This window comes from Coregonus lavaretus (genome assembly GCF_964263955.1).
Source record: "Coregonus lavaretus genome assembly, chromosome: 8".
Lineage (NCBI taxonomy): Eukaryota > Metazoa > Chordata > Actinopteri > Salmoniformes > Salmonidae > Coregonus > Coregonus lavaretus.
This window is the reverse complement of record NC_139995.1, coordinates 48,472,117-48,483,363: the sequence shown is the minus strand read 5'-3', so window position 1 is coordinate 48,483,363 and position 11,247 is coordinate 48,472,117. Positions and strand designations below refer to the sequence as shown.

At 42.5% G+C, this 11,247-nt stretch overlaps 1 protein-coding gene across 2 annotated transcripts; it reads left to right on the top strand.

Moving 5' to 3' along the window:
- trim107 (tripartite motif containing 107) lies at nt 1-7,453 on the top strand. Of its 2 annotated transcripts, none has more exons than XM_084167963.1 (2): nt 1-306; nt 4,814-7,453. In XM_084167963.1, the coding sequence occupies exon 2, from the start codon at nt 4,831-4,833 to the stop codon at nt 6,367-6,369; it is 1,539 nt and encodes a 512-aa protein (XP_084024089.1). In that variant the 5' UTR covers nt 1-306; nt 4,814-4,830; the 3' UTR covers nt 6,370-7,453. The 2 variants fall into 2 exon arrangements, with proteins under 2 accessions (XP_084024089.1, XP_084024088.1); XM_084167962.1 differs by lacking the exon at nt 1-306 and adding an exon at nt 451-671.
- The last annotated feature ends 3,794 nt before the right edge of the window (nt 7,454-11,247 follow it).

The window sequence follows — 11,247 nt, the reverse complement described above, 5'->3', positions numbered from 1 at the left end:
AGGTAACTTGCAACATAGCAGGAAGTAGGTTAATAATTAATTTCATCAAGGACTGGCACTTTTGATGTCACGGTGGAAGTAGGCTATGGATAATTCAAGACAACTATCGTGTTTCTACAGTTTGTCTTCACTATTAGTATTCACCGAACAATCGTTCCCAGTTGTGCGGTGATCAACAGGTGCGGCTCTGTGCAGTTCCTATCCGAATGTGCGTGATGTAAAATAAAAAGTCGGATTTAAATGCAATATCAACAACGACAACGTCTCCACGTTGAAAATATCGTATCCTACTAAACAGGATTTTAGGTAAGATATATATTTTTGTAATGGTTAATTGCGTGTTGTTTTGTATTACAGCGACAAGGGGAATCGAAACTAGCCTTCCAAAGCCTCCTGATCCCGCGAGTTTACATGAATGTTGCTGGGCAGCGTGATTTAGAAACTGTATTCACAGGAAATCGAAAGTTGATCTGCAACGCGCTGTTGCAAACACATATTGGACCTTGAGCTGATAAGGGCAAACAGTTTGTGGAGAGATCTGACATGTTGCCAAAGTTTAGCCTAGTCACTCTGTAAACATTTGGGATGTGTTTAAGATGTCAGAGTTTCTTTATGAATTATGAACAAATATAGGCTATACCTCACTCTCAGAAGAGCTACAGGGCATGCGGGTAAGATTTGTTTCATTTCTAGACTAGGTCAAGTCAAATGAATAGACCTGACACATGCACTTAATATAATGAGGCCTACACTACTGTACAAGAGGAAGTAGGCCTAATACTATTGTTTGATGGTAGCTGTTTGAGTTGTCTGTTGGATGAATTAAAAATGATTAAACCTGTACTTGGTGTAGGTTTCCTCAGAGTTTACAGCCCTGAAGGACTAAACTACGCATGTTTTGGCCATCCAAACATACTCTAAGAGAGAGATCGAAATTTACTGGGGCAGAGTTTTTTTTTTTTTTTTAGCACAGGGGAGGGTTGTGTTTTTTAAAATTGAACACAGGGAAGGTTTTTTTAATTAGTATTTTTTATTTAGTACAGGGGAGGGTAGTGCATTTTTTGCCTGGTTTACATTCGCTCTTCTGCTCCTATTTTCCCTATAAACAATGGCTTGGCTTGACTTTTGATATTACCCTAATAAAGTTTAGAAATGTTTGTGAAGGTTTGGTATGGTGTGGCAATTATTAAGCTTTAGCTACTTCAGGCCTATGATATGAAGGCAGGCCATTGCGCTCCAATTGACTCCGTCAGTTGAACTTGAGGCGAGGAAGACTGTTTCAGGCCTACCAGAGTTACTCCTATAATCTAACAATATATTGCTTATCTTTATACAAAATGTTTGGATCGGAAATTTACGAATTACCCTCCTGTACATCTATATATGTATAGCAGACGCAGTAGTCATCCTGACATAAAGAAATGCGTGTCGTAGCATGCCACCGTCATATCTCTGGGGTTTGGCCTAAGTTTCTCTTCCTTTTTATATATATATTTATATATATACTCAGCAAAAAAAGAAACGTCCCTTTTTCAGGACCCTATCTTTCAAAGATGATTAGTAAAAATCTAAATAACTTCACAGATCTTCATTGTAAAGGGTTTAAACACTGTTTCCCATGCTTGTTCAATGAACCATAAACGATTAATGAACATGCACCTGTGGAACAGTCGTTAAGACACTAACCGCTTACAGATGGTAGGCAATTAAGGTCACAGTTATGAAAACTTAGTGAAGCGGCGACTCCTGGATGCTGACCTAGGCAGAGTTGCAAAGAAAAAGCCATATCTCAGACTGGCCAATAAAAGATTAAGATGGGCAGTCTGAGCTAGGGCTTTTTCTTTGCAACTGTGCCTAGAAGGTCAGCATCCTGGCGTCGCCTCTTCACTGTTGACGTTGAGACTGGTGTTTTGCGGGTACTATTTAATGAAGCTGCCAGTTGAGGACCTGTGAGGCGCCTGTTTCTCAAACTAGACACTAATGTATTTGTCCTCTTGCTCAGTTGTGCACCGGGCCTGCCAGTCCTCTTTCTATTCTGGATAGAGCCAGTTTGCGATGTTCTGTGAAGGGAGTAGTACACAGCGTTGTACGAGATCTTCAGTTTCTTGGCAATTTCTCACATGGAATAGCCTTCATTTCTCAGAACAAGAATAGACTGACGAGTTTCAGAAGAAAGTTCTTTATTTCTGGCCATTTTGAGCCTGTAATCGAACCCACAATTGCTGATGCTCCAGATACTCAACTAGTCTCAAGAAGGCCAGTTTTATTGCTTCTTTAATCAGCACAAGTTTTCAGCTGTGCTAACATAATTGCAAAAGGGTTTTCTAATGATCAATTAGCCTTTTAAAATGATAAACTTGGATTAGCAAACACAACGTGCCATTGCAACACAGGACTGATGGTTGCTGATAATGGGCCTCTGTACGCCAATGTAGATATTCATTTAAAAATCAGCCATTTCCAGCTACAATAGCCATTTACAACATTAACAATGTCTACACTGTATTTCTGATCAATTTGATGTTATTTTAATGGACAAAAAAATAGCTTTTCTTTCGAAAACAAGGACATTTCTAAGTGACACCAAACTTTTGAATGGTAATATATATATATATATATATATATATATATATATATATATATATATATATATATATATATATAATTTATAGATTAGATGCACAAAAGTCGCTTTGTGGTATGATTGTGTTCAGATCTGGCTGACCACTTCAGGTGGTGGTCAGGGATGCATTGTGTGCAGATTTCTCCTCAGTCTGGACGCAATCAGGATACCGAAAGCGCATACAGTGGGCGACGTCATCAGCACTCCTCCCACACGTCTCCAGAAACTTGTTTTGGGACCGAGAGACACCTTTTCATTATAACGTTGGAGGAAATACGTTCCTAGGGTGTAAGGAACGTGTTTGCTGGCCTCATAAATTCTAGCCAGCTAGATAATATTTTTTTTAAACTCTTTTTTGTTTGGTTAGAGTTATGCTAACCCGTTTGCAATCTATTTAGCTTGCTGGCTAGCTACAGAGGTTAGCTGGCTAGTTAGCTACAGTAGTTAGCTACTGCCATCAGTTGTTATCATATTTGGCCTATTCCACCGTTTTGTAGAATGCATACTGGCAAACATTTCTCAAATGTCCGGTAAATTAAAATCTTCCCTGTCATGTTGTGCGGCGCCAAATTTTCCTAAAGGAAACTCTGAAATGGCATATTGTTTTTATTCCGATTTTTGAAAATTCACATGAAAATCTGTCGCCAATCGGATGGAAACCTAGCTATAGACCCCCTAAAGACTCTGGCAAGTGCGCTAGTTCAGTGTCACTTTGATTATGCCTGCACATCATGCATGGCTCACCAGCAGCCCCTAACATCTAAAGAATAAACTACCAGCCAAACAAACTTGTAATAATTGTACTTAAACTCCCCCTCATACTCATCTGGAGGTTGAGAATGTTTTTGTCTCAATCTCAGTAATGTGTCTATCTATGTTATTGTATATGTATTTATGTAAAAAAAAGAAATTGGGACCACAATGGAAATGAGTAAAATCAAATTCCTGACTTAATTGTGCAATCCCGGTCACTTAAGAAAAGTGTGTGTGTGTGTATATATATGTATTTTTTTAAACTGAAAAATAAAATAAATGCATCAATTCAAACTGTGCAGTGGTCAATTGATGAATGGAAAGAGACATCTGTTACAAAACACCAAAAAGTTTAATGGCATTCAGAGATTGTCAAGCTAATAAGCCTTCGATACTGGGTAAGCCTACAAGGTAGGCAGGGATGTATTTTCTGTTTGTGGAGATTTACATAGTCTATTTATTGTGTTGTTGAAAACGCAAACTGTGATATTGATGTGCCAGAATTTGGTATGCTTTGTTTTATTGGTTGTGTGGTGCATTGGCACAGAAACCTGTTGGTGTTGTTTTATATAATTATAAATATGGCATCAAATTGTTGAAAATCTGATTTTCCAACCGAGCTAATCATCTGCAGCCAGCTCTGATTGTAGTGTAATGAAACAGGCAGGAAGAGTGAGCTCGTCTGGTGGTCGGCGAACCCTCAACCTTCTGCCCTGTGTGGCATCGACTGTGCCGCAAAAGCATGCTGAAGTGGCAAAGTCAATATCCATGTTACAGTTGTTGTTATTTGTGGTGGTAAACATCATTTTGAGTAAATTCTATGAGGGGCGAGAGTGTTCAATTTATTTTACATTACAAGGGGAGGGTCATGTGAAAATATTTTTTACGTTGGGGAGGGAGTGCATTTTTTTTTTATGACACATTGATTTGGACTAGCCTCCCTCACAAGTAATACAACAAAATATATATTACCAATGTGAACATATACCTAACATGCTGAAATATAATTTCTAAATTGTCAGAGAAGAACAACATTGGCAGGGCAACTCAATCATAGCCAATATGCAGTGCTAATGTATTGGGGCCATAGCCTACTGCACAAACCTTGTTGCTACATAACTGTTTTTAATTGGTTATTGTTGCATAGGTTTATGTTTTTTAAGTAATGTTTTAAAAAAATCTGAGCAGTAGATCTTGGCTTGGATTTTGACTCAGTGATCTTGACTTAGCAGTGGTCACTAACCTTTTCTAAGGCATACACTCACACATTAAGGTCTCCTTCAGTTTTATTGAAATACACAATGTAATTCAAAGTAAGAAATTCCTATATACTACTAATTGCTACTTGAATTTTACGTTTCTTTTTTTACTCAATTACATTCTTATTTGATGTAGTGTTTTTACAACGCTTTCTTGCTTTTTTATTGTGCATTCTAGAGCCTTCCACTGCCAGCATGTCACTGTTTGAGACTGAAGGACCCCTGGTGCTGGACCTGAGCTGCCCCATCTGCCTGCACCTCTTCTCCGACCCTGTGTCCCTGCCCTGCGGCCACGTCTACTGCTCAGCCTGCCTTGAGAAGTACATGGACACTGACACGGCCCCCCACTGCTGCCCCGAATGCCAGGTTGAGTACCAGGGCCCCCAGGGCCTGGTGAAGAACTTCAAGATGTGCAGCATCATCGAGAGCTATAAAGCCACCACAGCAGGAAAGGTCAGATCCGTCACAGATGGAGATGGTGGTGAATGCCACAAGGGGGTAGTGTCACCTAACCAGAGAAATGATGATGAGACCTCTGAATGTCTGTTAGACATAGAGCAACAGGAGTTACAGCACACAGGCTTGGGAGATGCAGCTGCAGCGCACCCTACTTTTCCGATAAACGAACTGGTGGATGTCAAGATGGAGATGGCGATAATGGACAAGTCTAAACTTGTTTTAGCGTCTCAGGTAACGGAGTTGACGGTGAGGCTGCAGATGGCTGAGGACCAGCTGAGGAGGGAGGAGGAGAGGGAGGTCGAGGTCAGGGCCGCCAATGCCCTTCTGAGAGGCAAGGCAACCAAGCTGCTGGAGCAGATGACTGAGCTGACGATCAACTACGTTACTGGGATGATGGAGTTGATTGAAGCGGAACTGCTCCCTGCCGAGGAGAGCCTAGGCAGCCGCGTACGCCAAGTCTCAGAGATCCGAGAGAAGTTGAGGGAGGCCCAGCTCCGAGCCAAATCCCTCCTGACCGAGGAAGACAGTGGGGTGTTTAGTGAGGGGCTTCAGGAGGCACAACTGCGCATCATGGAGCTGATGGCCCAGCAACCTCTAGAGGAGCTGGACCACGACAACACCGGTCCTGAGGCTAAAGTTAACCCGGACCGCGCTTGTGACGAGCTGGAACGGAGGAGCGCAGAGCTGAGGGAGGGGCTCGGGATGGCCCAGCGTTCCCTACGCAACGTCCTCAACCCCTCAGAGGTGACCTTTGACCTGGACACGGCCCACCCCAGCCTGGTGCTGTCAGAGGATCTGAAGACTGTGACCTTCAGCGCCAAAAAGCAGCCCTACCCGGCCCTGCCAACAAGGTTTAGCAACTTCCTCCAGGTGCTGAGCACCCAGAGCTTCTACGGAGGTGAGCATCGCTGGGAGGTGGAGCTGGACGGATCTTCTCCTTGGATCATAGGGGTGTGCTACAGCGGGATGTTAGCACGCAGCGGGCTAGCGAGCGCCCTAGAGAGTAGCCGCGGCTCCTGGTGCCTGATGTGGTTCGATAACCTGCTCAGGTCCTTCGAGCAGGGCCATGATGTTCCACTGAAGAGAACCCCGGCAGTACACAGACTGGAGATCACGCTGAGCTTTAAGACTCAGAGGCTGAGCTTCTATAACGTCAGCCAGTGCAGTGGGAAGACTCACGTGTACACCTTTAAGGCAAACCTCACGGAGCCGGTGCATCTGGCCTATAGGATGATGTCAGGCCAACCGAAGGCACGCATAACAGTATGCTCTTGAACTGTCACTGGAACAATTGAGAACCATGTGAGATTACATAGACTTTTGTTTTTATTAATCCTGTATACATACCAAACTTTTGTTATTTACATTTAATTTTGTTTCTGGTTGTAGAGACAAATAGGTGTTTTGGTCTGTGGATGGCAGTAGGGGAGAGTGGTGTAAGTTGAGCCACCCCTTGTTTCTAGGAAACCATACACAAAATTAATAATGTGACCAGATTTTATGGAGTTTGACGGAAGAAACCACATGGAAAAAGTGGTAAGCAAGCTGGTCCCAAAATGTTTCACGAAGTCTAATAAATATTTTGTCTTATAGGTTTCATGATTCTTGTAGCTGCATGGTCTAAACCAAGCATTTAAAGTGCATCCTTGTAGCTGTGTGGGCTAATATAGTCAAAATGTTTGCCTTGGGGTAAGTTGAGCCAATGGCCACCATACCCCATCCAAATGATGATTACAGTTTGTCCGTTTTATGAATAATATGCATATTATTTTTGCAATGTGTCATCCATATGAAATCAAGAGTGCATTTTTATTGTTACAGAGCAGACATCATCATGCCCCATGTATACAAACGTAAAACAAGCAGGGGTCTAGCCCCCCTTGAGGTTCTTGAGAGAGCAGCCAATGAAGGGAAGTCCATTTGAGCAGCAGCAAGGGATGAATTACACTGAAGAGGTACATTCACAAAAAAAAGAAAACTAACATGTACCTGTGCAAAAGAGAGGCACACAACACAATTGATCTGATAACATGAAGTCCGAGCTTGTTAAACATATCAAGAATCTCGCGGACCAGTTTAATGGGTTTAGTAGCCTCAAATGCAGAGAACTTGCCTACAAATTGGCACATCGAAACAACATCCCTGTCCCATACAAGGGTAAGTGGTATTGAACAGAGAAATCTATATCTGAATGTAGGCATACATTTAAGATATACAATATACCCAGTGGCGACCCGTCATTCAGGGCAGGTGCCTGTTTTGTGTGTTATTTTGGCATTAATATGTGTCACATATCAGTTTGCAAACAATGTAAAAATAAATAGATTCATTGACTTAATAAAGCCGCATACAAACATGGTCTTTTTTTCTGCTTTCTTGAGTAAGGCAGCTACAAAATGTACGTGGTTCAGCCTAGCTCAGTACTTTCTGTGGTGGTGGGGCAGCCAGCGGAAAATACAGAGCGCAGGGGTTGGTAATGTTCTGTAGTTGCGCCGTGATTGGCTCAGTGTTCCGTCACTCATTGGGACACTACATCACTGCAAAATCTACGGGGAGAGCTCAAAAATTCAAGCCCCTTGGGTGCTGTCATAGAGTTACATTAGAAGTGCCCATTCAAGAAGGCTCAAGGTCATTGGTCACAGATAAAATGATGTCAAATCACGTTATATCTACTGTAGCTTTGATTGGACTGATCATGTCAACATCATACTTTAACAATCTTAGCTAGCAAGCTACACAAGCAGTCATCATGAATCACGTCAACAATCTACTGGCAAATCCTTTTCAATCCTTGTCATATGAAGAGAAATTATAGACAAAGGTGTCGGTGCTCATCGGCCATTGGACATAAACATTACACAACAAGTTGGAAATCGCAAATTCAACAATGAGTGGTTTGAAAGGAATCGGTGTGGCTAACTGCAAGCATTGCAAAGCAATCACTAGCCTGCTATTCAGTGGAGTGGGTGTTTGGTCCAAGTCTGGGTTTAAGGGTCTCTTTTCCAAGCTTAAAAGGATAAACATTCAACACCATGGTCCAGAAAAGTTTGAATACATTGGCCATGCTGTCAATCCAGCATGACTTCTTCCGCGTTCAAAACAACTGGGAAATCTCAGACTTCAGTGAGTTCAAGACAACTGGGGACTCTGAAAAAACGAGGGGACTCATTCAACTCGGAATTCGAAGTCGGGAACTGTGGCCTCTTTCTAGAGCTCCGACCTGAAGATCACTGACATCATGATTCAACCTTTTTTTGTCGAGTTCCCAGTTGTCTTGAAAGCACCATAAATCCAGAGAATGCCAGACTTTGATGACAACATTTGCCCACAGGGACCGCCACCTTCCTGTTCAAGTGAGCACAGCACAACCAGGTGGGTACAAACATTTATTGTATGCTGCTACATAAATGATGTAATATGCCAGGGAGATATGTATACTGTAGCTGAGAAAGTAATACTAAGTGTATATTGTGTAGTAAACTGTTAAAAGCCCATGTGCCTCACCCTAATAATCTGGTCCCTTTCCCCCTCATAACTTAGCCTACTGTTCTGACTTGGTTGTGCACATGTAGCCTATAGCCTGTTTTAGAGAAATGTAATCATTGAATATTGTAAGAGCTTTCATTGTCTGCTTATATGCCCCCTTTATTTATCCTACGGTTCAGACTTGGTGTACAGGGAGAACACTGTAAGAATGGCCCATGTTCTGAATTCTGTCGCTGTACATTTCAAAAGTGCTGAACAAATAGTTATATTGACTACGTCTGAATCGAAATTACGGATTGCCTCTTATCCGCTCGTCGTCCCCTTATGGCATAGTTTGTACATCTCAATTGTCAGTAGATACCAAATTTGTTTAAGCAAGTCAGCCATATCAGCTATGTTTTTTTAAAGGTAGCAAATGAGGCTGAATGAACTGTTTCGCTGCCAGACAAGGCTCCGCTGATAGCCAGGTGTAGCAGTGGTAAGGATTCACTCCATGGTGCTAAAAAGAAAGCTCTGCTCTTGGGATAGATTCATGTAAGCCCTAACAGTTTGTGGGCCCCATTTGTCACCATTCTAGTGTATTGTTTAGTATTGTGTAGTGACTTTGCTGGCATGCATCTAAAAAAATGTTTTGGGAGTTTGCCCCAACAACATTTACATGCTAGAATCGCCACACCCCCATTCCATTAATTAAACGTTGACCTACCATCACCTACTGTCACAGGACACCATTACCCACTTATGCCGCGTTCACGTGCTAGTCGGAACTAGGAAACGGACATTTCCGACTTGCTAACTGGTTGTAGTTAGGGCTAGGCGATATGGCCAAAATATAATATCACAGTATTTTAGGTATTTTATGTTTCTGAATAATAAAAGTTCAACATTTGCTTTATGAGTAGTGTGCGACCCTAGGGTGACAACACATACAGTGGGGAGAACAACTATTTGATACACTGCCGATTTTGCAGGTTTTCCTACTTACAAAGCATGTAGAGGTCTGTCATTTTTATCATAGGTACACTTCAACTGTGAGAGACGGAATCTAAAACAAAAATCCAGAAAATCACATTGTATGATTTTTAAGTAATTAATTTGCATTTTATTGCATGACATAAGTATTTGATCACCTACCAACCAGTAAGAATTCCGGCTCTCACAGACCTGTTAGTTTTTCTTTAAGAAACCCTCCTGTTCTCCACTCATTACCTGTATTAACTGCACCTGTTTGAACTCGTTACCTGTATAAAAGACACCTGTCCACACACTCAATCAAACAGACTCCAACCTCTCCACAATGGCCAAGACCAGAGAGCTGTGTAAGGACATCAGGGATAAAATTGTAGACCTGCACAAGGCTGGGATGGGCTACAGGACAATAGGCAAGCAGCTTGGCGAGAAGGCAACAACTGTTGGTGCAATTATTAGAAAATGAAAGAAGTTCAAGATGACGGTCAATCACCCTCGGTCTGGGGCTCCATGCAAGATCTCACCTTGTGGGGCATCAATGATCATGAGGAAGGTGAGGGATCAGCCAAGAACTACACGGCAGGACCTGGTCAATGACCTGAAGAGAGCTGGGACCACAGTCTCAAAGAAAACCATTAGTAACACACTACGCCGTCATGGATTAAAATCCTGCAGCGCACGCAAGGTCTCCCTGCTCAAGCCAGCGCATGTCCAGGCCCGTCTGAAGTTTGCCAATGACCATCTGGATGATCCAGAGGAGGAATGGGAGAAGGTCATGTGGTCTGATGAGACAAAAATATAGGTTTTTGGTCTAAACTCCACTCGCCGTGTTTGGAGGAAGAAGAAGGATGAGTACAACCCCAAGAACACCATCCCAACCATGAAGCATGGAGGTGGAAACATCATTCTTTGGGGGGGACAGGACGACTGCACCGTATTGAGGGGAGGATGGATGGGGCCATGTATCGCGAGATCTTGGCCAACAACCTCCTTCCCTCAGTAAGAGCATTGAAGATGGGTCGTGGCTGGGTCTTCCAGCATGACAACGACCCGAAACACACAGCCAGGGCAACCAAGGAGTGGCTCCGTAAGAAGCATCTCAAGGTCCTGGAGTGGCCTAGCCAGTCTCCAGACCTGAACCCAATAGAAAATCTTTGGAGGGAGCTGAAAGTCCGTATTGCCCAGCGACAGCCCCGAAACCTGAAGGTCTGTATGGAGGAGTGGCCAAAATCCCTGCTGCAGTGTGTGCAAACCTGGTCAAGACCTACAGGAAACGTATGATCTCTGTAATTGCAAACAAAGGTTTCTGTACCAAATATTAAGTTCTGCTTTTCTGATGTATCAAATACTTATGTCATGCAATAGAATGCAAATTAATTTCTTAAAAATCATACAATGTGATTTTCTGGATTTTTGTTTTAGATTCCGTCTCTCGCAGTTGAAGTGTACCTATGATAAAAATTACAGACCTCTACATGCTTTGTAAGTAGGAAAACCTGCAAAATCGGCAGTGTATCAAATACTTGTTCTCCCCACTGTACATTCTAAGTGATCTCAATGGGTCTTTCTCCATTCTGATTATTTTATACTGTTCAATTCAACTTCAACCCCCAATTTATTTTGCAATTTCATCAATTGCTGCATTTGTTGCACTCATTTGAGATCATTTCCACACTGCCACGAAGGGCTGCACGATAT

Excerpts from the sequence above, each read along its gene's own strand:
- trim107 (XM_084167962.1), top strand. The coding sequence starts at position 620 with ATGAACAAATATAGGCTATACCTCACTCTCAGAAGAGCTACAGGGCAT. Across the intron at positions 672-4,813 it reads AAGAGCTACAGGGCATGCGG|AGCCTTCCACTGCCAGCATG; the intron begins GTAAGATTTGTT and ends TGTGCATTCTAG.